This window comes from Onychomys torridus, chromosome 14, assembly GCF_903995425.1.
Source record: "Onychomys torridus chromosome 14, mOncTor1.1, whole genome shotgun sequence".
Taxonomy (NCBI): domain Eukaryota; kingdom Metazoa; phylum Chordata; class Mammalia; order Rodentia; family Cricetidae; genus Onychomys; species Onychomys torridus.
Window position 1 is genome coordinate 81,958,174 of NC_050456.1, and position 25,774 is coordinate 81,983,947.

The 25,774-nt window shown below is 46.1% G+C and overlaps 1 protein-coding gene across 1 annotated transcript in view; it reads left to right on the plus strand.

Annotated features, from left to right (window-relative positions):
• Ptprn2 (protein tyrosine phosphatase receptor type N2) overlaps positions 1 to 25,774 on the plus strand; it is a 723,577-nt gene that overhangs the window by 471,281 nt on the left and 226,522 nt on the right. The window contains exon 12 of the mRNA XM_036205661.1: positions 6,026 to 6,090. Coding sequence (XP_036061554.1) covers positions 6,026 to 6,090 — 65 coding nt within the window. The remainder of the gene's footprint in view (positions 1 to 6,025; positions 6,091 to 25,774) is intronic.

Sequence of the window (25,774 nt, forward strand, 5' to 3'; positions counted from 1 at the left end):
AGGAGGAAAAAGGCAAACTCGCCCAGCCTGTATTGTCTGCACCAATGAGAGCCTTCCAAGCACAGCACAGACAGCAAAGTGAGGAGGAACAGGCAGGGCTGGAGATCTGAAGCCAGAGCCATGGAGAGAGCTCGGGGTTGTGGGAACCAGGGCCATTGCTCCTTGGCAGAGCTGGGACCCTCCTACAGAGCAGACAGGAGGCAGAAGAGATTTCCCTGGGGGAAGTGCAGGGAAACACCTCCTGGAACATGGCTGTTCTAAGTCCTGCTCTCCAGCCACCTCTTCGGGTACCACTGGGCTTCCTGATGGCAATGATGCTTCCTGAGGAGCTAGAGATTGGGCTCTGACACCTGGTGTGAATGACTAAACAGACAGTGGGCATGGCCTCTGTGGTCATCAGGGCTCTCAGGGAAGCCTCTCCCACCCAAGGCTGGGGGGATGCCACGGCCAGCTTTACCATCACCCAATCAAGACACTTAGCTGCTCTTGATGCCCTGGAGGAAAAGAAGATTCATTTGAATGTAGACAGAGAGACACTGCTGATCAGAGCCATAACAGCCAAGAAAAGCAGGAACATTGAAGACAAAGGCAGGCCCCTCCCATGGGTTTGTTCTGCACCTACTGCCCTGACCTTTCTGTTTGCTTGGTTGGCTTTTTATGTGGAAACAAAGAAGGCTTACCCAAAGGGAGGCAGCCATCTTGGTGCATTCTAGGTAAAGAACCCAGGAATGCTACAAATTGAAATGTTCAGTTGACCAGACACAGGCATCCTTCCCTAGCTGTACATAGATTGGGACATGCATGGTCCTCTCATGGGGAGGAAGATTGTTATCCACTGTGTGCCAAGTCTATGTCCCTACATAATCTTCACAGCCATTCATAAAGTGAACCCTGGGGAGACTGAGGCATGATAGGCTGAGCATCCTGTTAGAGACTACAAACTGATGTTAAGGTATTAGAAATTCAAGGTATTAGAAACCTGGACACTCACTTCATAATAAAAGCACCAAAGACTCAGAGCAGAGAACAAGGCTGTTTTGTTTTATAAGAACCAGACTTTGCAGAACCAGACATGAGCCCAGAACAGTGGGCATTGTGACTGAACACAGAGAACAGCTTTTCAACCCAGGTCCCACCTCTCTTTCCTCTTTAGCTGAGTTATAAGGAAGAATCAACCTTACATGTCATCTAGGACTTAACCTTTCCCTCTGACACTTGACATTTCTCTGTTTTTTTAATGAAGACCCTATGTAGGTTCATCTCTGTATTTTACATTTTGATTGTTTTCAAGCTTATCAGGAACATAACTGTGTCATCTCTGCCGGTCTCTAGAAAACCTTGGCTATTAGTAATTTTCTGCTCTTAACTTTTACTTAGGGTATAGGTATCGACTAACAGAGGTGAACAGTGGTCTAGTGTTTTCTGTTCATCTGTAGTCCAAAGCTGGCTCAAAGTACATTTGAAAATGGACTATTTTTAAAATATTCTTATAAATGTTACAAGGTGGGAGGCCCTCTCTGTACTGAGAGCTGAGTCATGGTTGATGGGGACTGGATAGAGGACTATTCATAGTGCATGAATGTGACTGACTCCATAGTTTAGGGAAAGTGTCTTGGGAACAGCCTTACCTAGGGCTCTAAGACATGAAGGGCAAGATGCTGGTAGAAGGATGGGGAGACTCTGCCAGAGATGCCAAGTACTAGAAAGAATTGTAGATCAGCCTTATGTCCTGGGGGTGGAAAGAGAGGTAAATCAGTACAGCAAGGAAATCAGTAAACACCAGAGGCCCCAGTGACCATAACTGTTCCAGACACTGGGCCACTGACCGTTGGTAAGAGGAGTTCAGATGTGAGAGTCAAGATAGCAGGAGACATGGGATTACATAGGGCTCACCTGGCTTGGCAAGACAGAGGGCCATGCCACTATCCAAAGACAGCCCATCTCTCCAGTCCACAAGGTTTGAACTGTGTCCATCTGCTAAATAGATCAGGGCCTCATTCTCAAGTGACCTCAGGGCACTTGTTAGAAACAAAGATTGCTGGGTGATGAAAGAGTCCCCAGACCTGTCTACCTGGAGCTTCACTCTCTCCTGCTGGGGCCCCACCCCCTCCACTTGGTAATCCCACCACTTGTACCTGGTTGCCACCCCATACCTGGTGCTCTGTCTGGTATCCCCCTACACCTAACAGTCTGTTCTCTCCTCCAGATGCCTCCCTCCACATAGTTCTATAGCTAGTCCAGGCCTTGACTATACAACTGCTAATCACTTTCCCCCCAAATCTCAATGAGTGACCCCTTAACACTTCTTTCAGGTTTCAGTGGCAGACTTTCAGAATGGACTATGTCTTACTGAGACTGTCAGGCAAGCTTTCAAACCCCCAGCTTTTTAGAGTGGCCCATTCAAAAAAATCAATGCTTAGGTAGGCCGGTGAGGGCATTACTCATTATGGATTGCCACAGACCCTAAGGATCGAGGCCATGGATGACAGCCTCTTTCCTCAATAATGCTCTTGATGGGAATCCTTTGTCCCATTTCTGGAGTACAGATGGGAGCCTGTAGTCTGGGTGGCTACCAGGATTCAGCAAGACAAGCTGTGAACAGAGCCTGCCTTGGAGCTCAGCCAAAGCAAGTGTTCAGTGGATGCTTTATTATTGTTTATTTACTTTGTTGTTTAGATTCCAATGTACACTTAGACTAGTCTTAGGTTAGATCTTAGGTTTGTTTGAGAATGAACCAGGTCCTTCCTGTCTTTCTTCTTTCTTTTTTTTTTTTTTTTTGGAGGGGGGGGGCATGTTCTTATATAATTGTTTGTAGTTGTTTATATTGTTGACTAAACTTGTTCAGGCTTATTTACCAAAAGCCACTCTTGTGTATACATCAAATGGAAATTTCCAGATTGGCTGAGTTGAAGAATTCCTGAGGTGCTTTCATACCGAGAGCCCTCACCCAAGAGCATTTATCTGTGGTTTCCCAAGACAACATCTCCAGGCTGCAGGGGTGATGGCGATCTACTTCTGATAGCCATACAGGGCATCTCTGTGGTCCATAAGAATTGCCAAGGAATAAGTTGCCTATTAGCTAGTGCCCTCTCAGAAGTTTGGAGGAATTGCCTTTTCAGCCTGGGCTGCCAACCAAACTCTCACTGGAACAGCCACCCAGATAGCTCTGTGTGACACCAAGGAGCCCCAGGAATGCTACCCACCAGGCCTAAGATACTCTCCTGCTTTTCTAGGAAGAGCTTGTTGACACTGGATTGGATTATTCAATTTAATTATATATTGGCTTGCTTTTTTTTTTTTTTTTATAAAAAAAAAGTCTGAAATCTCTACTCTCCAGCAAGAACTGGAGTGTTTATAGATTCCATCTTCAGGCCTTTGGTCAGCCTATTTAGAAAGTTGCTGTTAGCTCACTAGTAGCCACCCAGGCAGTACAAGAGACTGAAAACTTATCGCGTTACACCTCAAGGAACAATCTCTTGCCACCCAAGTTCTAAACCTGTATATCATTGCCACCCCACATCTCCCCGCCATCTGAAGGTATCCTAAAATATCTCAGCCCTACCCTGGATTGCTTTAGGTCCACCTTGCTCTTGCAGGACAGCGGTAATTGCTTATATGTAAAAAATAGTGTCCATTTGTTAAAAGGGGATTTTTTTTCTATAAGGCAGTGAAAGGCCCTGGAGGTAGAGAAGGCAGGCAGGCTGTAATGGGATCTCATTTGTGTCCTCTAACGATGTGATTTCATTACCCAGTCTTCATGCAGGTGTAGTGCAGTAAGAGGTGAGAACCACTGCTCTTTTCTTGCTGTCTTGTGCTGCACTAATCACAACTGCAGTGCCCTCTTCATTGATAGGGTTTTCAGTAACATCTGAGTTTTCTTTCTTTCTTTTTTTTCCTGGTTTTTAGTTCCAAAATGACATGAGTTTTATCCAAAAGAATATTTCTACTGAATCATAAGCCAAGGTCAATTGCCTGGTGACATGCTTCCTCTCTGGGAAGTGGGGGCTGCTGGGGCGGCTGCCCTGGCATTACAACGGCTAAGACTTCATTTGCATCTGCTAATTGTTTCCCAAGCTCATTTCTTCTGGCATGATATCAAATAGAATTTGTTCTCTGAAAGTCTTCCTCATGTGAAGTCAGGAGCAGATGAGGGTAGGCTTTTGTTGGAACAAAATTATCATAGGATGTTTCTGATAGGGGCATGGATTAAAAGGGAGTAAAATAACTCATGGATCCTGTTATGTAAGCACACAGGCAGCTCTTTCTAAGTGTATTCAGTGCTTTTTTTTTTTAAAGTTGTTTCTCAATGTGCATATACACATACATAGCATTACACAATTTTAAAATAAGACTTTACAGTTTTGTAAAGTCTGTTTACATATAATTTCTCATCAAATCTTCAGTGACTTTCAAAGATGGTATAGAAAGTGTATGACAGCCCCAAAGCTGTGAGCATGAGAGAGCGGTCCCCATTACTCATCTGTCATGTGTCAGCATGGGCAGGAGATGGCTCCCTCCCTCCCCCAATGACTGAGGCAGGTGGGAAAGCTGACCCTGAGGTCAGAAGGGCAGGAGAGTTGTCCCTGCCCCCACCAGCTGCAACACTTGGGAGAGCAGGCCCTGCACCTTATCTGGGCAGCACAATGGAGTCAACCCCATTGGTGGAGGTATGGGTGAGCCAGCCCTGATATTGCAAGCATGGGTGGGAGAGAAATGCCCTCCCCCATGCCCATCAACACCTGGGGCAGATGGGAGAGCTAGTCATGCTCCTCATCAGCTGCAGCACTCAGGAGAGTGGCCCCTACACCATGCCTGGGCAACACAGTAGAGCTGGCCCTGAAGGTGTAGGTGTGGGAGAACCAACCCTGAGGACACGGAAGCAGGAGAACTGGCCCCAGCCCTTGCTCATGGGCTGCAAAGGGTGAACTAGCCAGGGCAATGCTGGAGAGCTCAGCCTGTTGGTGAGGACAAGGGAGCTGGCGGGCTGACCAACCCTGCAACTACCCAGGCCCAGAACCAAGGTTATGGGTTGGTCCACCCCAACATTAACCCCATCTGTGATCTGCTGGAGCGCATGAAGGGACCATTTCTGCAGACCCAAAGCTGTAGGATTTCCACAACACAGGGTAACATCAGGATAACCTAGTAGAGATCCAGTGAGGGCCCAGCATCTATAGTGTAGCAGAAACCAGAGGTCTCGAACCGGATCAATGACTCTTTGCAATGAATACTTGTAGGTAAAGATATGTGGACAAAACAGTTTACTGCATGATTCACTGTGTCACACTGCAACTCCCATGATGAGATTACCCCCCCTTTTCCTTTTTTCTCTTAAATTTTATTTGGGAGGGGGGTACTGCAAGGGCAGAGGTGGACATAGAAGGACAGGAAATGAATGGGATCAAGATGCAGGATGTAAAAGACACAAAGAATAAAAACAAAGTTAAAAAACAAAGCTGCTATGGACACAGGTGAGCAAGTTTCCTTGTGATATGATTGAGCATGAGGAGGTGCTTAGTCTTACTGCAACTTGATATGCCGTGTTTATTGATACTCATAGGAGAGCTGCCCTTTCCTAAACAGAAATGGAGGGGGAGTGGATTGGGGGGGTGGAACAGAGGGGGTTTGGGGGTGGGACTAGGGGGAGGGGAGGGGAGGGAGAGGAAACTGCAGCTGGGATTAAAATAAATAAATAAATTTATTTACTTGAAGAAGGAGAAGGAGAAGGAGAAGGAGAAGGAGAAGGAGAAGAAGAAGAAGAAGAAGAAGAAGAAGAAGAAGAAGAAGAAGAAGAAGAAGAAGAAGAAGAAGAAGAAGAAGAAGAAAAGTGTGTGAGGTGTTTAGCTGAGACAGACCAGTGACTGAGTGAAACATTGGGTCCCCAATATCCACCTATTGCTCAGCAGAGCACCTCTGTTAAGTCAGCTGCCCAAGCAGTTGTTTGGGGAACTTGTCAGTAGAAGAGAATACTCTCAAATGTCCTCTCTACTGACCACCTTCTTTTGATTTTTTTTCCCCTTCACAGTTGACAACAAAGACCAGCTGGAGAAGACATCTGGATTGACAATCCTTCAAAGTGGAATCGGGCCGGTGAGTAGCTCGCAAAGTCTTTTCACCATGCCTGGTGCCACAGTGCTGGTTGGCTGGTGAAATCCAGGTGCATAGGTTTGGTTCATTGTGTGGTTAATCCAAGTAGCATTCTGTTGGCTCAGCTCGTGGGAGATCAGTCCTCCCAGTGTTTTTAAAGATGCTGATGAATGGTGTGGTGTAGGCAAAAGTGACTGGTTATGTTGCCTTTGAAATCTTAGTTTAGTATCTCCCCCAAAATTTTTTACACTTAACCAAAAATGGGAGAGTCCAGAAAAGATGATGATGTCTTATATTACCTAGATTATTGAAGATGAGTAAGTTCCAGGAAATTGTTCTTTCCTTGGGACTTCAGTGTTGTTATTTAAACATGTGTTTGAACAAAAGCATGGAGCTGTGAATGTATCCATGAACTGACTTGATGCTGTCAACTCTTGGGTATTCGGCAGTTGCCTCGCTGCTACTGGACCAGATGCTGTCTTCTCAGTGCTTCCTGGCGGCCACTCTCTTGGCCGAGTGACAGTGTAACAAACTGTGCATGTAACAGTGGCTGAGGTTCCTCCCAGGAGTGGCATGTAGCCACTCGTAACTCAGCATGGACCAAAGCCAATCTGTGATCTCATGTCTGAAATTTCAGATTTCACAGCACTCGCCATTAAAGTTAATTAAGTATTAAGGAGCGCCTGTTTGTAAGTGTCCCCTGCTATACATTGGCTTGTCCTTGCAAAGCCACTTAGTGACTTGCCGATTCTGCAACCAGATCTTTGGCTCCTGGAGCCAGTTGCTGCTTAATTGGTGGTTGTTCTCAGAGACCTGGGTCTCCAGGTAGCTTGTAAGAGGGCTTGAGTGCCTGGGGTGTCTTAGTTGTTGAAAGCAGAGTGTAGGAGAGTCATAGCCTATAACTGCTAGGAATGACAAAGGACATTCTAAGAACCTGAGAAATGTCACTCTTCTCAGTGTGTTCTTGAGGCCAGGGTGGCCCATCTTGGATTAGCAGAGCAGGTGACAGCTGAGGATACTCTGGTAGTTTGCTGTTTCTTTAGCAGCCAGTGAAGAGGAAGAAAACACCAAGTGTCTTGGGGCTTCCAGCACCATCTATATCTAAGTGAGGGGCAATGGCCATGTCATGGAGAACAAGTGCAGTGTGGAGGCTGGACACTGGGTGCTTAGATGTCACTGGCTGTCTGCAGGTGGGGACAAGCTCATGGGCTAGCCTATGCTTCCAGTTCAATTTCTTCCCCAGGGAGCAATGGTGGCAGCCAGCTATTGCCAGCAGCCCAGACTTGGGCCACAATCATTGGTATGACCCGGTTTCAGAAAGCCTGGGAACTGGAGTGAGTGTGTGAGTCACTTAGAAAGTCGACTTCTGGTGTGTGACTTTAAGATGCGGCATTGAATGGGAGGGGACAGTTGTGATGTAGGCACTTGGATACTGAATGACCTATCTCCTATGGTAGTGTGGCCTCCAGCTGCTCCAGGACAGCTAGAATGTAGTGGTGGGCCAGTCCCACTGACCAAGGTAGGCCTGGTTGTCAGGCATCTCCCAAGCTTTGCTTGGTGTCTTTCATAAGACCCGTACTCTCATACCCTACCCTGAGCCTGAGGATAGGCGCTACAGTGGCCTGCTCAGCATGTGGCCGCTTGTGCAGGAGCTGCAGGTTAAAAAGCTGTGTCCTCATCCTCCCAATGACCTACCTTACTCTACCCCACCGCCTTGACCTCCATCACTTTCCTTATACCAAGGAATCCAGGCTTTCCTCGCTATTACATGTATGCTCCTCATCCTAAGTATCCACTTCCATTCTGCAGTGATGGCCTCCGGGTAGTCTTTCTTCTCACCTGTGGCTCTCTCTGTGTGCTATGATGTCACACAGGCAGTCAGTGTCTACCCTATGGCTCCATATCCTGTACTGTAACAAAGGTTGGTCACTGTCTATCTACCTCAGAAGATCTTGTGCAGAAAAGAAACTGGACACAGTTGGCATTTTGTGAGCACGCCTCACGCGCATGGGTTCTACTCCATCTCCCACTGCTCCAAGTTTGACATCAGCTTGGGCTCCCAGCACCAACATGTGAGGCCTCTTCTCAAGTGACCCTACAAGTCCCCTCTTTCTTTGTCACTAACTTGCTATGAAACTCAAATGGTGACTATATTTTCTTTAGGTTACACCTTTTCCCCATTTTTAAGATGAAAAACGAAACTGCTTAGCGTTACTTCAAACTGATCTAGACAGCCTTCCTGCTGTCTTCTGCATTCTTTCCAGGCTTTATGCCTTCTATCTTTTTAGTTATCTTAAGCCCATTTATTCTGTAATTTTTATCTGCATTCTCTTAATCTTTTCCAATCTTGTTTCTGTGCCTCTGCCTCGTCACACCTGCAGACTCGTTCATGGTGGCTTACTTTTCTTGTGTGGTTTAGGATGGCTTTTGGCTTTGTTTTGCTTTTTATGTGTGTTTGTTTAATGTGACTATCTTCAGCAAACAAGTATTGATTTTTTTTAACTATGAGTTTCTTTCTTGGTTTTTATTTTTCATATATATATATATTTTTTTTTGTCAGAGCTGAGGACCAAACCCAGGGCCTTGTGCTTCCTAGGCAAGCGCTCTACCACTGAGCTAAATCCCCAGCCCCCTTGTTTTGTTTTTAAAAGAGGGTCTCACTCTATAGCCCAGACTAGCCATAGACTCAGCAGTCTTCCTGTCTCTGCCTCCCATATGTGGAAATCAAGGTGTGAGCCACCATCCCTGCCTCCTATGTGAGATTTCTGTGTAAGGAGTGTTATGCTAACTCTCTATGCCATGGATCCCATTTTACGTTAGCTTCCCACCTTGAAGTCCTGCCACTCCCCAGAACATATGAGGCTGGCTGGTGCCTGCTTTCTGTTCTCAGAGGAGGTGGCTCATGAGGGTTATCAATCTCAGCCTTCCCACCTCCTCCAAGGCTATACTGCTGTCTATGAAAATGGAAACCCCAAATCCCAAACCCTAAGTCCTGCACCTGTGCATCTCTGTAGAGGCACCAGAACTCTAATAGTAGCCTCAGCTCTTGGCCATGACCTGGCTTTGATCTCTCCTAAATCTTGGGACATCTGGAGAGTCCCCTTCCCTCCTTCTGTCCTGGTGTCCCATAGAGTGTGGATTCTATGCAGTTTCTGCGTCCCTGTGGTGAGAGAGCCCCCACCTTGCAGCTCACTGTCCCTCTCACATGTCATTCAAGAGACAGTGCTTCAAAACTGAAATCACAGCAGCAAGCACGATAGGTAGAAATCGGTCCTCTTCTCCTTACCTGGAAGCTGAGTTCATCTTTTCCTCTCAAGGCAAGCCCCAGCATTGTGTCAGTCCTAGACTTCCAGGGCCAATATGGACTCACCAAGCCCAGTCTCCTGCAGTCAGTCTGTTACACACACATCTTGGAACCTGTAGTCACCTGGGTTTACCATCTCTATCAACATGTGTCCCCATCCACCTGCTGAGCCCTGACCTCCACCGGTAGTCCCTTTGGTTTTTGAGACCCATGTTCTCTGGAGTCTCCTCTTTGCTGTTTTTTGGCCTTGGCCACCCCTGCTGTCACTGTTTAGCCTGCACCAGCTTTCTGCTCAAAGCCTAGTGTCCCCCTAATCCTGCACCTGCTGCCTCAGCCTCAACCGTGTGTTGTGTGAGGAACCCCGTGCTTCTCGGTAGATGTCTTCTTCCTGGGCGACTCCTCCCAGCAGGGACCTCCTCACTGACCTCAGTCCCAGCTTTCAGCCATGCTTGTTACCTTTGCCCCTGAGATTCAAGCCAGCAGCCCTCAGAGGAGCACAGCATGCTGCCACGGTGCTCCCTGAAGATAGCCTCTTGTTTCAGATATCTATGCTATAATCCTTTTGCCTCAACCAGCAGCCACTTTGAAAGCTGGTGCTTCTTGAACCTGTAGAGTTGGCCGGTGTCACTGTCATGGCCTTGAGCCCAGCTCTCCACATGTGCCATTGGCATATCCTTCGCCAGCTCCAGGCTGGAAGCAGCTCTGACAGGAAGAAGACATTTACAGTAGCAGAACGGGAAGAAAGGGTTCAAGCTGAGAAAGTTTTTAGAAAGCTAATCATATCTTTTTCCTAATTTTAATTCTCTCATTCAGTAAGCCTGATTTTGATTTTTTTTAAAGAGTGTATTTCTAATTCTTCTAATTCCCAACTCTGTAATGTAAAGCAGAGTGTGATTGCTAGAAATCTAACGGCATTTACAGATCTGCTCCAGGCACTTGTAATTCACATGTGTGATGACAGATAGCAGAATTAAAACCTTTTAAGCCAAATAGAAATATCTCAAAACAAAATTAAAAAAAAAAATGAAGAGATTGTGGTGTACACACACATCCCGAATAGATGGGTGGTATTTTGATGTATTTCAAAATCTAATTTCTGATACCTTGAAAACTTTTCATATTACTCACATTAATGAAGCCATGTTTCCTCAGAAGACAATTATAATTGCCCTGAAGAAAAGCTCAGAATGTTTTAAGAAACCAATCTAGATGATTTCCACCAGGCATGGGTCCCACTCATTTTGGAGTGGGTCTGCTTCCAGCGGTCATGAACAGAGCTTCAAGGCACACCTGTCCAACCTTTAAGGCAGACAGATCTGGTCCAGCATCACCATGGTGGCCTCAATGGTCACAGCAGGGAGGAAACTCAGAGCTCCAGGGCAAGAGCTACTCTGATGGAACCTAGCGCCGCCTGCTGGGGAGAGACCTCCCACACACAAGAGTGGCAGAGGCTGGATGTGGGTTTCTAGAACCTCCCCAAAGTGTTTCTGGTCTTCTCTAAGGGTTGGGGAGGTTTGCCTGTACAATCGCAGCAACTGTACTTCACAGCCACAAAACCCGCTGTCATCAGCTCTGTGTTGTTGCTGCCTCTGCTAATCCTAGCTCCAGGGCAGAATTTTACTCAAAGAGAGAAGATTTTATGGCACAAATATGCCCATCTCCAAAGTCCATGAGAAGTCCATGAGCTGCTAATGGTGTCTCTGCCCCATGAACTTGTGTGGCTTTCATGAAGTGCACCCTGGTTGAGACCCTGCATTGTGGGAGCTCATCACGGCAAATGAAAAGCCTGAGGTGTGAGGAAGACAGAGATTCAGAGCAAACAGGCTCACTTTCTCCACCTTGGCACACTGTTGAAGGAGGTGTTGTAGCTTTAATTTGCTTTCACAAAAATCCCAGCCTTGGGCTGGCAAGAAGACTCGGTGTCTAAAGGCACTCGCTGAATTCAGTCACTGGTTCCTACCTGGTGGGAGAGAGAGCTGATGCCCACAAGTTGTCCCCCAGACTTCCATATAAGTATTGTGGCATGTGCATATACATGTGCCCATGCAATGTATAGTCATACACACAATAAACCAGCAAACGAGAAACATTTCCAGCCCAGTGGTGCTAGATGGCTAGGAGGAGCTTGGATCCTGAAAGAATATTTGGGCCACACCAATTGGCAGAACCATCAAGCATCAGAGACCTCTGTGCTAAAAACGTAAAACCTGATCTTTTGATTCAGGGTTTGGACTTGCAACATTTATGTTAAGGAGGCCACTTGCCAAGCAGGGAAATGAAAGGAATAAACAGCTTTATAAAAGAAGAAAGAGTTTGAAGGAGGAGTATGAGACTTAAGATATAAAACTGTAAGAAGGCAAATGACCATACTGTCATAAATGAGTGGATTCTGTGATTTCCTTGAAATTGCTGAGAGAACTCTGCCTTTAAGGTGGCCATCCACATGTGTGCAGACACATTGGTGTATGAACAGATCAGGTATCCTGGGTTGGGGGTAAAGGTTGTAAGTTTGTTTGTCAGTATCTTTTGGGCTCTTCCTTTGAAATAACTATAGATTCAAGATGCTGCAGCCTGGATCAGAGAATCCCTACACAACCCTTACCTAGTAGGCTCCCCCATGGATCCATGTATGTAATTGTAGGACATCAGCAAAACCAGGAGATTCATGCCGTGTGGCATATATGAACATCTCTGAGTCATTAGTATCATGGTGTACCATCTAAATTTAAAAAATAAGACCTACAAATGTAAATAACCACACATCTACACCAATGTGAATAGGCAGCCCTGGGGATGGGTGGGGTTAGCAAAGTCACTGCTGACTCTGACACATTGTGACTTTGGGGTCTTTAGCCATCATGTGTCTGTGACTGTTGTGGACATTTGTTCCATTTAGCTAATGGCTTTGGGGTACAAGCCCTAGGGCATGGTTTTGTCTGCCTACATGATCCGTTGAGAGCTGAGGGAGAGTCCTCATTTTTCTCTCTCTTGGGTGGCCAGGACCAGGTCAAGCGATGTCTAGCAGCTTGCAGTTGGTTCCCTTCCCACCTGGGGCAGAAGGACAGGGACAGCAGCAGCTCAACCAGCAGGATCAGCAGCGGTGTCTTCCCTGTTCTGTATTAGTGAGTCTGTATCCCCATTGCACCCCTTAATAAATTAACAATAGACCTATATGAAGTGCCACATTATGTGATAATCCCACAGGGTATGTTGTTCCTAGGCAGAGCACAGTAAGCAATGTAAACTGTCCCTGGCTTTTAGAGAAGGATGCATCTAGATGGCACAGAGGAGAAGCATTGGGTGTCACTGGCAGAGGCAATACAGGAGAGGAGGGTGCTACCATATACTGATGTTGGGGGGAGCTCAGGGAAGCCCTTCACAGAAGTGGGTTGCATGGAGAGGATAAGCATGGTCAGTGAGCCTGTAAATAGAAGGACAGGATTCTGCAAGCCTAGGTCCTAGTGGATACATAAGAGGACACAGGTCATGCCTTCCTAGATTCCAGGCTCAGATCCAGTGAATATCACCTTCAGCCAGTCCTCTTGGTTCCTCGTTTGTGTGCTGTGGCCATTAGAGTCACAAATGGCCATCGGTCACTGGGAAGTGTGTACTGTAGTTCTCAGCTGGAACGTGGAATGAGTGAGTGCCGTTTCTGAGCAATAGAGGGGGTGCTTCTCCTTGGGTGGCCACCTCACTGTAGCTCTAGTGAACTCTCTTCTCTACATTGGGTACCTTCGCTGGCCTGTAGGCATTCAGAAGAACCAAGTGAGCAGCATGTGTTCAAGGGTGTGAGGAAAGGATGGGGTGTGATGGGTGTGGCAAGCACACGAGTGACCGGTGTCTGAGTGGAGATCAGGAACTGGGCTCCAGAAGATGCTGTAGACATGCCTGATCACAGGTTCCTGGTGACTCCATGGAGAAGTAGGAAAGTATGGTTACTTCATAGTGGCTTACCATGTTCATGTGCAGTCTAAGAACAAGCTTGCTATGATCAGAGGGTAGAGTGCTGTACTCTAGGAATCATAGGCCCTCCGAGAACCTGGGAAAACCACTGGCTGCACACTCATTCCCCAAGACAGACAGACCTGAGGGCGTTGCATAAGGTCCCACCAGAAGCCCTTTCTACTCCCCACTGAGAGTTCCCCATTTCTGACTGTGGGAGCAGAGCCTGGGCCCTGGGTAGGGATGGGGACGGTGAAGGAGCTGGAGCTGCCCTCTGGGGGTGGGATCAGGAGTGCTTCTCGTTCATCTGCAGGGTTCTCATCACCATCCCACAGGCATTCTCTTCATTTCATTCTAATCTGCATTTCCTGACAAAGGAAGCCGATTTTTTTTTCTCTTAAATGCAAAAGTGCATAGTCCTGAGAAAAGACTGTTGACTTGTCAGTACTCCTAATTTGTGTTTGAAAAGGAAAATCTGCATGAAATTGCATTAGATATCAGAGCCCCATCTCCCTTCTCTATGCTCAGCCCCTCACAGCCCCCATGAGTGGTGAGCAGACTAGACAGAAGCTGAGATTCGCAGCAGCCCATCCCTGGGCTCAGCTCTGGTTCTGATGTTTGACTTGACAGGCCTGAGGACCACAGCTCCTCACCTCCAGCCCCCACTGTTCTATATGGTACAGGAAATGGCACCAGAATGTGGCCCATGTAATTAACTGCACTTGCTATATGGGCAAATATGAGCATATTGTGAATACCTTTCTCTCCTGAACCACCACAGAGCTCACCAAGCTCCTGGTGTCACATGGGCCTTTTGTGCTCCCCTGTGACTCAGAGGCAGAGAGCAACCATATGATGTAGCAGTTGCCATAGTAACAAATTCAATTTTTATTCAATATCAAGGTAAATAGTCACGTAAAATGAAGTAAGTCACATCTGATGGTGGCTACCCACCCATCCCTTGTTCTTTCATATGTATTTTATAAAAATAGGCATAATATGTATTTCAACTGCAGAGACATACATGACTTACTGTCTGCAGGGCCTGGGAGTGGCATCTTCTGCCCTTTTCCCCTTGAGAAGCAGAGGGGGTAAACTGGCTGGTATCTACATGGGTAGGATGGCCCCTGGCTCCTGTGGGTCCATGGTGAGCTTGGGAACAGAAGTTAGTCTTCATTTAACAAACTGAAGTCTGGAGGGGTAGTATTCTGGAAGCCCCCTGTGATGCTTCTGTCTGGTAAGCCTGGAGCTGTGTACAGAAAAAAAAGGAAATCAGTGGAACAGATGTGACCCACATCACCCACTCACACTGCCTGCTCACATCATCTGTAGTGGGTAGCTGTTTCAGCTTTGACCTGGAAGTACTAACCCCATTGGGGCTTCTGGTAACTGTCACGCCTATGAAGCGGAGCCAAGACAGGGAGCACTTAAAACCTGAGATCCAGATGTGCCAGCTCTCTTGGTTCCTGGATCCTGGATGCTGGAGGTAGACTGAGCAGAGTTCTCCAGAGAACACCGCCGGACTGCACTGCACCTTTCCCAGACCCTGTAACCTATCCCTTTACTTGTAAGTTACCCCAGAAAATAAACCTCCCTTTTAACTACATAGAGTTGCCTTAATACTTCCACCAATAATCATCTGTTGACTGCACACTGGTAAAGAGACCATCTTGCCCTACAAGGTATGGGGTCATGCCCACTTGAGGTCCACCTGTAAACAGGTAAGTGCTCTCCAACAAACAAGCAACTGTGTGCCTACCTAAATACTCTGTTGCAACTGATATACTTATGCACCTTATCAGCAGGGAAGGGCACACAACACAGTAGTCATGTAAGACCTGGGTCTAGTGTGTCATTGCTACCCCTGCCTGTAGCAAAGCTGTAGACCCTTCATCAAACATGAACACACATCAGTTCTTACCTAGCTGGTGTGGCCTGGCAAGAGGAGCACAGTCTAGATGGCACGGCTAAACCCCAGACTTGCCTGTAAGGTACATCTCTGTGTGTTGGTAAGGCTTAGATCATGAGGGCTGTGGCCTAATCAATGGATGGTCAGTCAATCTGCTCATGACGTCAACCTTGAATGGAGTATGGAGATAAGATGGAGCTGTGGATTGTGGGGCCTGCTAAGAGGAAATAGGAATAACATGGCGCTTTCCTGCACTTCACTAAGTAAAGAACTGCCTTTGCTTTATATACCTGCTACTTTGACATTCAATCTCACTCCAGGCTCAGACACAGAGCCAGGTGGCCGTGATCTGAATGCTTAGAAACCCTGAGCTGAAAGAAACTCCTCCCTCTCTTTATGTTGTCTCCATCAAGTATCATGTAACAGCTATGAGAAAAGTAATTAATGCATCACTCCTTAGCTTGTGGGTACACATCCCCAATCTCTGCCTTTATTACTATGTGGTCATCTGTGTATCTATGCCTCACCTCCCCTTTTTTTGTTTTTCTGAGGCAGGATTTCTCTGTGTAGCTTTGGTGCCTGTCCTGGAACTTGCTCTGTAGGCCAGGCTGGCCTCGAACTCACAGATATCCACCTGCCTCTGCCTCCCGAGTGCTGGGATTAAAGGTGTAGGACACCACTGCCCAGATCCCTTCTTATTAAAAAAAATCTATGTTGGACTTAGGGTCTAGCCTACTTTGTATGACTTCATTGTAATGTGACTACATATGCCAAAGTCTTCCTTCCACATAGATTTAGGTACTGAAAGCTAGGGTTGAAGCATTTTTTTTTGGGGGGGGGGAGAGATGAATCAACCCACAGTACTCAGAAGTCAGAGATGCCCCTCTACTGTCTAGAAATGGCAGTATCAGTTGTTGGTTGGCCTATAGCTGACCCTTTCTCTCTTGGGAATAAAGTGTGCTTCTGTTTCTTAAGTGACTTTAAACCCAAGTTGGATCTCATCTCTCCAACTTGTCATTCTCTAACAAACATACCTGCTATAGACCTAACCATTTGTCCCATTGAAGCTAAAAATCATCAGTGTACGTATAAAAAACAAGGTAAAATACAAAGGAAACTATAAGAGTAGGAAGTCACGAGGGAGAGAGAGAAATGCGAGGTGGGAAAGGAACAACAGAAACAAATTCTGTTGGAAGATTTCATAATAGATCCAATTCTTTGTAAACTGATAAAAATTTAAAATGACTAATTGAATCATATGCTTCTCAAATTTACCTGAAACTATCGAGGTCTGTGGATGAAATGCCTTGGTGCCTTCCTCACCCATCTTACTGAGGACAGGAGGAAGTGATGACAGCTTGACCCTGTAACTGACAGTGGCCTAAGCAGCAGACTTCCCCTTGCCCAACCCTGGAAGCTGAAATCTAAGACTGAGGTGTAGAGGTTCCCACAGGTCCCTGGAGGCCTCTATCCTTGCTTATAGATGACATCCTCCCCCTGTGTCCTTAAATAGTCATCCCTTTATATGTAACAGAGTCCTAAGCTCTTCTTATAAGGGCACCAGTTCTATTAATAAGAGCCCACCCCTAGTGCCATCTATAAAACCTTCTTTCCAAATACAACCATATTTTGAGAGATCTTCATCTCAGAGATTCACATATGGGTTTTGGAGGAACAAAATCCAGTCATCATACATCATGGTTGTATCTAACCTAGAAATGTCTTTTTTCTAGTACTTCCAAAAGATAGTACTTGGGCAAGTTAGCTTATGAGAAATATATCTATGCTATATCCTCTACTATATCAAAGAATAAATTAAAACTCATGAAATATTACCTGAGAATCAGGGAGGCTAGGTGAGTGGATGGATGGATGGATGGATGGATGGATGGATGGATGGATGGATGATTAGACGGGTAGGTAGGTAGGCATATAGATGAATAGATAAATAGATGGGTGGGTAGATTGATGGATTAACTAGTAGATGGATAGATGATTTGGGTGTGAGTGGATGGATGGGTATGTGGATGAATGGATAGGTGGATGGGGATAGGTAGATGGATAGGTGGATGAGTAGGTAGGTACATGGGTGTTTCAGTGGGTATATGGATAGACAAAGGGATGATGGAGGGATGGACTGATGGATGGATGAGTAGACCGACAGATGGGTGGGTGGGTGGCTGGTGGGTGAGTGGATGAATAGATGAGTGGGTAAGTGGATAGATGGGTTAATGGATAGATGGGTCAGTGGGCGGATGAATGAACAAGTGAATATTTGAGGGGTTGGGTGAGTAGGTAGGTGATAGGTAAGTGGGTAGATAGGTGTAGGTAGGTGATTAGGTGAGTTGGTGGATAGATGGGTAAATAGATGTATGGATTGAGAGGTGAGTAGATACTTGACTAGGCAGAAGGATAGACAAATAGATGGGTGGATATGTGGGAGAGTTGGTAGATGGATCCGTGGAGTTTAGTGTGTATTTTAAAACTGTAATGAGATTTTTTAAATTCCAAATGTCATCAAATCCACATTTCCATCTTGGCCATCCAGCCATAGCAATAAGAGAAAAGCTGCATCACAATGCCACCAGCTGAGGTGTGGTTGCTAGTGACATCGCACTGGTGGGAAAAGCCCCTTCCAGGAGCAGGGGCGGATAGCAATATGTGAACAGGCCCCTCCTTGGGCAACTTCTAGTGCAGATGTGTGACAGTATTCCTGCCTCCCACAGATAGGATGACCATGATGTGGACTGGGGCATCCCCTGGAGAAGTCAGTTTGTCCTTGGCAGACAAGGGGGTGGGGATAATCTTGACATAAAGGCAGTAAAAATTATGTTGTGGTTTTACTTTTTTTGACTAAGGGTTGTCTTGTTCCTTGTGGTTTATTGGCTGGTGGGAGTCTTTTTATTTGGGTGCTGCAGGTAGAGAAATGAATTTATTTGAGAAATGTCAGCAGTGCTTTATGAGGTGCCTTTGGCAGCAGCATAAGAGGAACTGATTGTTAAGCTGCTAATTTCCAGATCTTCCCTAAGTGAATGCAAACAAATTCTGGTCCTCAAAGCCCTGCTAATATACAATGTTCAATTTTTAATTTCCAGTCCATCCTAGATTATGGGAATGAAAAACAATATTTAATCCCTCGTTAACACATGAATGAGCGGAAGCTGTCACTTTCAACCAGACAATAACTGGGTTATCTCAAGAACTGTCAGTTTATGTGAAAACATTATGTTGCCCAAATTTTCATAAAAATTAGTAATGGATAATATTCAAGATCAGAGCAATAGAAAGAGAAAAATCTGCATTCATGGTAATAAATATTCATATTTGTCTGCTCAAGAGATGAAAATCTAATCAAGGGGCTATTGATGCACTGTTTTGGTTTTTTTTTAAACCAAGACATTTCATCTAAATTGGGTTTGATATGGAAATGAGTCATAGCCAAAGTCCTCCAGGCCTTAGCTCACGGGCTGCCCAGGCAATATCCTATATGGATCTACCACACACCACACTGCACCACAATTAGGGTGACAATACCCTCTGTGCATGGAAGCCCCCAGAGGTTAGTCTGGTGGAGTGTTTAGGAGCTTCCTCCCCACTTTAAAGGAAAAGAAAAGAGCATAATTCCATGCCAGTTAACTCCTCGCTATTGCAGGGTTAAAACTGTCTGTGTTTTTGCTTTTGTTGACAATTACCATAAATCAGAAGACACTCTGCATGAAGCTTAATGAAATATGTATGATTTTGAAAAGGAAAGATAGTGGCTGCTGGATATAACACTGTGTGCATGTGTGCGTGTGTGCATGAGTGCCTGTGTGTAGGAACACGTGTGTGAGCTGATGATATTTGCTTGAGGCTATGCTTTTTCCTGTCAACAGGCTTTTGAAAGAAGCATGTAAACAACTTCCCAGTTAGGGAAGCATGTAAACAACTTCCCAGGACCCACATTGATCCTTCTAGTCCCCCCAGGAGTTCTAGCCTTTCTGCTTTGAGCAGCAGACACCCCACTGTAAAATCCCCCAGGGTTCAGGTCTCCCTGGACCACAGGCCCCCAAGAACAACCTTTGGACTAGGACCTGACCTCTCTTAGCTTTGCTGACAATTCATAGGATTGTCTTACATTAGCTCTAGCCAAGAACCCAGTGTAGGAAGCTAGGGTATCACTCACGGAGGAACAGGAGGTGGCCTTATTCATCACATTTGTCCCCTGCTGACGTTGACCAGGTTTCTACAGGTCACTGTAACTTAGTTAGCGTTAGCAGGCAGACTGTGGATGTAAGTACACACATTTTGAAAGTCCATTCCTAATTTGTTATCCCTCCACTGGTCTCCCCACCCCTGGAACAGGCGTAGCAAATCATGGGACATCTGGGCGGTTTGGGAGAACATGTTTGAAGCTGTGGCTTCTAGAGTCAGATGGAGTTTTTATACTGAAATCTCACACAGCTCTTTGGAGCTGAGGAAGGAAGGCTATAAAGAGCCGAGGAGAGCCTGGAAGTGGCATTAAAGGCTTCTCATCAGTCTTGTAACGTGTGCTACCAGCATCCGAAGGAAAAGGCCCAGCTCTTTCCTGCCAGCACACCTGGTGTACCCTCCACTGAACTGCTGCTTCTGATGTTGGCTCCAGAGGCATTTGTCCCCCTTTGGATAAAGTATGGGCCTACTGAAAGGAGACCTGAGGAGTTATTAGAAAAGCTAAGCTCACAGCACACAGACCTGAGGCTTTTAACCACCATAGCAACATGTCCAGTGTGGGATGAGAACTACCAAGGTCTACTAAGGCAAAGGAGACTCTCCTTAAAAAATCCACCTTCCTAACATCTCTGGCACCTTCAGGCCAGCCCCTACTCTCCTTGGTTTTCAGTGGCTCCCAGTACACACCCAGGACACTATTCCTCTCATGGCACATTGGCACCAGTCCCAGTCAGCTGTCCTTTATCTTTCCTCCTAGAAAACTTCTCTGCTCTGAAAAGTGGGAGGGAGTCCATGCCACCTGAGCATCCATCCCTCCACCCCGGCCTTTATCCTCCCACAGTACTGGCATTCCAGAGGGGACTGTGGCTGATTCCCACACATCTGGGCACATCTTCCAGGCACTGTGTATTCCCTCTGGAGAATGTCTATTTGTGTCCTTCGCCTATAAGAGAGCTTTTCAACAATGGGGTCGAAATATAGTACTAATATCCACTGCATTTGCCCATGAGATGGCTCATTGACAACAGCCATAACAGACCATGATTTAGCTATAGCCACACCACACCCATCTCTCTAGGGAGAGCTCTGCCTGGGATCTCCAATGTGCATTTGTCCTCTGGACACTAAAAACTGAACCCCAACAAAAGGCTGCATTTGTCTTCAGGCACTAACTCCACCCAGGGTTAAAAAAAAAAGATGCCTCCTGAGTAACAGCCATTTTCTTATGGTAATAGGGTCTAAAGAAGACTTTCTGAGACTCCCAAACATTTTCCTGTACAGGCAGCCAGGAAGGACCAGAATGGATGAAAATGGACTACAGGGTTTTTCAGGGAGATTGTCCATCCTGAGCCCGGTCCAAAAGAATATTAGCAGGTGATTTTTCTATAGCGGAGCAGCCAGAATAACTTGAAGCACACTGCAGGCCTGGTCCTGGCTGTCAAAGAAAGGCCCACTGTGAGGCCATGGCAAACTCTGCTTTTTTGGGCACAGCCCTGCGTGATCTCAGCCTCTTGGTGGTGCATTTTGCTGCCTCCTCTGCAGCCACTAGGGGTCACACTTACACATCTCTTCTGAACTTGATAGGAGCCTGAAATTAGGGTGACTTAATCCTCTGTGAGTTGCCAGGAATTTACCAGGACTTAAAGGATAAGGTAGGGAAAACAGATGTGAAGAAGAGATGGAAAAGCAGACAAATTGAAAGGCTCTGAGAATATCTGTGTCTGGAGTCACCCTGCTTTCCAGAATTAAGACCCTGGGTGGAAAGGCGTTAGCATCGTCTTACTTTCTAATATTGGAGCCTGAATGGAAATTCTCCATCGACATCACATCAGAATGAGGATGCAGGACCTTGAGCAAGGTCATCAAAGTGGTCTGTCTCTGTGTGTTTTCCATTTCCTGCTGTAAACACAGAAGCCTGTGAGAAGAAACCCTCAACAGTGTCCTTAAGTTCACACTTAAGACCTATAAACAGATGTGCTTTTCCTTGTCTTGCCCCAAGACTCCCTGAGAGCTCTGTTTGGGCCATTCCCACTCTTTTGTAGACACTTAATACTCAGTGTCTCCAACAGGGGATGTCAAGGTGGTGGTCAAGCTGCTGCCTTGGAAAGTGAGCACAATGTCCACCGTAGTTCACTGGGTCATATGCTAAGCAGCTTCCCCCAAAGGGTGACCAGTGGTGTCCCCATGAAGCCTAGCTCCTGCAGTACAACACTTCATTTGGGCCCCTCATCATCATCACTGGAAACCAATGGGGCGTTATAATGTCTCAGACCCCAGTCTGGGGTCCCAGGAGGATCTTACCACACTGTGTACTGTGACACAAATGAAGATAGTGTAGGGTTGTCTCCTGGGCAGGGTGCAGGAAGAGATGGTTGCCAGATCCTGGAAGGACACCTGACAGCTTTGGGTCACTTCTGAGGACAGCCATCCCCACTTACATCATGCTTTGGGTGTCAATAGCACAACTCCCATTAAATGATGAGGCCACAGGGGATCTACTTTGTGAAAGAGGCCAAAGGCATGGTGTTCCGTCTGCAAGCACAGAGACCCTGTCCTCCCAGTTGGATTTCCAAGCTCTCCAAACACAACCAGGGTGTCATGAGCCATGATGGGAGGCCTTGGAATCACCGAGTCACACACTTGGGGCCCCACCAGGTACAGGCACTGAGAAACATTTGTAGGAAAGCTTGGTATCTCAATAACAACTATCTTTGGGGGTGGGGTGGAGAGGTAGCTCAGTTGGCAGAGTGTTTGCCTAGCAAGCATAAAGCCTTGAGTTTGAAATGCATCACAGTATAAACCAGTATGCTGTCTCATGCTTGTAATCCCAGCACTGTGCGAGGTAAAGGTAACATAACACTCTATTGCAGAAAACAAAGTAAGAACCACCTTGACACCGAGGGGGGAATTAAACTTTTAGTTTCTTAAACTTGATTTAAAATCTAGCATAGATAGTGACTCCACCTTTTCCCCATGGGAGTATGTGTTCCAAGACTGGGGCATCCCAAGAATGTCCACCAGCACCCACTTGTCCTTTCCTGTCTTCTCCATGGAAACAAGCACACAGTGAACACTGTAGCTAGAAACCTTCTGGTCTGAAGCATGTCAGCAAACTGAACCTGACTTTCTTTGTGTTTCTTCATAATTCCATGTACAGAAGACTCTGCCCAGCCATAGATCTCACCATCTTCAGCATACAATCTTTTATCAATCGAAAACTCCCTCCGTTTCACCTAAAAGAAGCATTTGGCTTCTCTTTGGCCCATCTTGATCACTAGTACTGTGACCCCTGTGCTTTGTGATCACAATTAAGTGTGACAGGGGTGACTTAGTACAAGCCCTGAGTACAGAAGCAATTGATCAGATAATGGAGATGGTTGCTAGGTGACCGATGGGCAGGTATCATATACAGCCTGAGTATGCTGGACAAAATGCTCAGCCACATCTCAAAGTGGGACAGTGCTGAGCAGGGCGAGATTCCATCACATGTCTCAGAACATGGCACAATTTAAGACTAATGAATTAATTTCTGTAGTTTTATTTAATATTTTTGGACTATGGTTGTGTGTAGGTAACATAAACTGTGGGAAGTGAAACTTCAGAGCACAGGGGCATGAAGCAAATGCTTGGGAAGTGTTGGGAGTCCATTAGTCTTCACCTCACAAATTTTTATGAATCTTCATCTGATCCTATGTGGAATACAGACAGAATATGATGTGTAGAGAGAAGAGTCATGGAGGAAGTTCTGGAACACTTGGCTTTGTCATCAATACTCTGGTAACACTAAACTAATCATGTCGCTCCTGCTGACCTCTGTTTCTTTATAACTGGATAAAAATGGATTGTGATCTTGTAAGCCCTTCAGGTTGAACAGCCATAAATACAGGAGCCATGTCTGTCCAGGGGTAGCCAGCCCAGTGTGTACTCCTAATCGATTCTTAGTTGATCTTTGTTGGATAGGTGGTAAACAGATGAATGGATCCATGCATGGTTGAGTGGATATGTAGATTGATATGTCTTATGGATGGGTGGATGAAGAGATGGATGAAGGGAGGATAGAGGGATTGGCAAGTCAATGGATGAGTAAGCGATAGACAGTAGATGGAAGAATGAGTAGTTATATGGATGGGTAGCTAGATGAACGGGTAAGTATGTGTGTTTACTCTTCATTCCTTTGATCTTCAGGTCAGGGAGGTACTCTACCAGGCAGCTAGGAATGAAGTCTTTCTTCATGTCCCATATTTCTCTTCTCTTTAAAAGTTAAGACAGTTCTTAAAGTTGATAGCTTTCCTACGTTAAACTGTGGAGGCTAAGCACATGACAACAGCATCTAGGAAATGATAGTTTCATACAGACTTAATTCAAGGGACACATGCTCATGACAGTCCAGAATCTCCCAAAATTACCCTGCAGAAACTCAGTGTCATAGCTTTATACATGATGTCACAAGTTGTCATGTAGAGGACCAACTATGGAAAGAAAATCTACATGGCCTGTGACTGCCTGTAGGAAACAGTCCAGTGGCTGGTCCCTAACATGCCACTCACCTTAGACCAGTAGTTCTCAACCAGTGCATCACAACCCTTTTGAACCACCCTTTCTAATGTCCATCTAAGAGGAACTGTATTAAAAGGTCACAGTGTGAGGAAAGTTGAGAAGCATTGCATAAATGAGTCTCAGGTACAGTTTTCTAAACTACCTTCTGCATAGAAACACTCAGGTAGCCATACCTGAATCAGGAAGGTAAATCTGCATTCTTTGACCATTTGGATGGTGTTTCCCAGGGTGCTCCATGGGCCTCTGGCCTTTATAAGCATAGGATTTCAGGCACCCATCTGACCTTTCTTGGATAACACACAGTCATTGTACCCATGCCCATGAATTTCTGATGGGCTTATGGCTACTTGCTGTTTAATAAACAGCTTGAGAGGCAATAGTACTATATTTCTAGGCTTTGGTACTCTAAGGGTTTGTGCACAACTCAACACTCTTCCAACCCCTTGATTTGGGCCTAGAATGAAGATGGCCCAAAGCCTTCCTCATCCCATGTGGAGGCTGGACTTACACAGGAGCAATGGTCTGTTCTCATAAATGCTAGTGTACCCCCTCATCTTCCTGTCTGATGTGTGCTGTTGAGACTTACTCATGTCGATTTATGTTCTTTTTACCTCTGGCATCATGTTTCCATTTGAATCCAAGTCATAGCTTATTCATCTATCCCTCAAAAGACACACATGCAGCACAGATAATGGAAAATACCTGTCTCCAGACACAGGTACTCCTAAAGAAAGTCGAGAGGGTGCAGAACAAGTAGGATGCAGACTCAACCTCCACACCTCCCTGGATGGGACACTGGGAAGGCCTGAGCTTGTGTCTCAGTGTCCCTGCCTATCAAATGCATGTCCTCAATGACCTTGTCACTGTCATTTTGAAGACTGATGTGTGTGGTGTGGAAATCATGTCACAAGCACTGTGTCCATATATCTGTCCATGTACATGTATGTGTAAAAAATGTATGTGCACATGTAGGTATGCATGTGGATATGCAGATGAGAGTTCATGCATAGTACTTGTGCGCTATGTAAGTTGTGCATGCATTTGCACATCTGTCTATGTAAGTGTGTAGCTGTGTGTTCTGTGTGTGCACACATGTGGTTACTATGTCATTTCCTGTTCCCTAATTCTTACTTTTCTCAAACAAAGGAGCAGCAGGCTCTGGGTAGAGTTCGAGCTTCAACTTATCATCATCAGATTTCAACACAATTAACGCTTTCCCAGCAGTTATACCCCTTACGTCACACATGGTACTCACATAAAAGGAAAAGCAGTAACAAAAAGGTGCATTTGACTCCCATTTTCTAGCATCTGCTCCAAGTGCATTCATGCAGACAGAGAAGGACCTTGCTCTAAGTCTGAGAACACTGTCAAGGGCTGTCAGAGGCGGGTGTCTGAGCGGGCCAGAGCTAAGAGCATCTGTCAGTCCCAAACTCACAGGAGGCGGGGGACTCCGCACTGGGGGCCTTTGTTATGTTAACTGCCTTCCCCACCACACCCCATCATCTGCTCCTCACCAAAGGTTCCTGAGGCTTGTGGAGGACACATAGTGATGGTAGCCAGACTTGCACTGATGACAGCGGGACCAGGGCTGCAGCCCCAGCTGTCCAGTTCAATGGTTCTGACTTACAGACAATAGAACCCAGAGCCCATGGCCAATCTTGCACACAGAGACCATCGGCAGATGTGAGTGAGTCTGCATGAATGGCTCTCATCTGCCAGGAGAGCATGAGCACTAGAAAGATGAGAGACTCTCCCCAGAGCCTGCTGAATGTCTTCCACAGGAG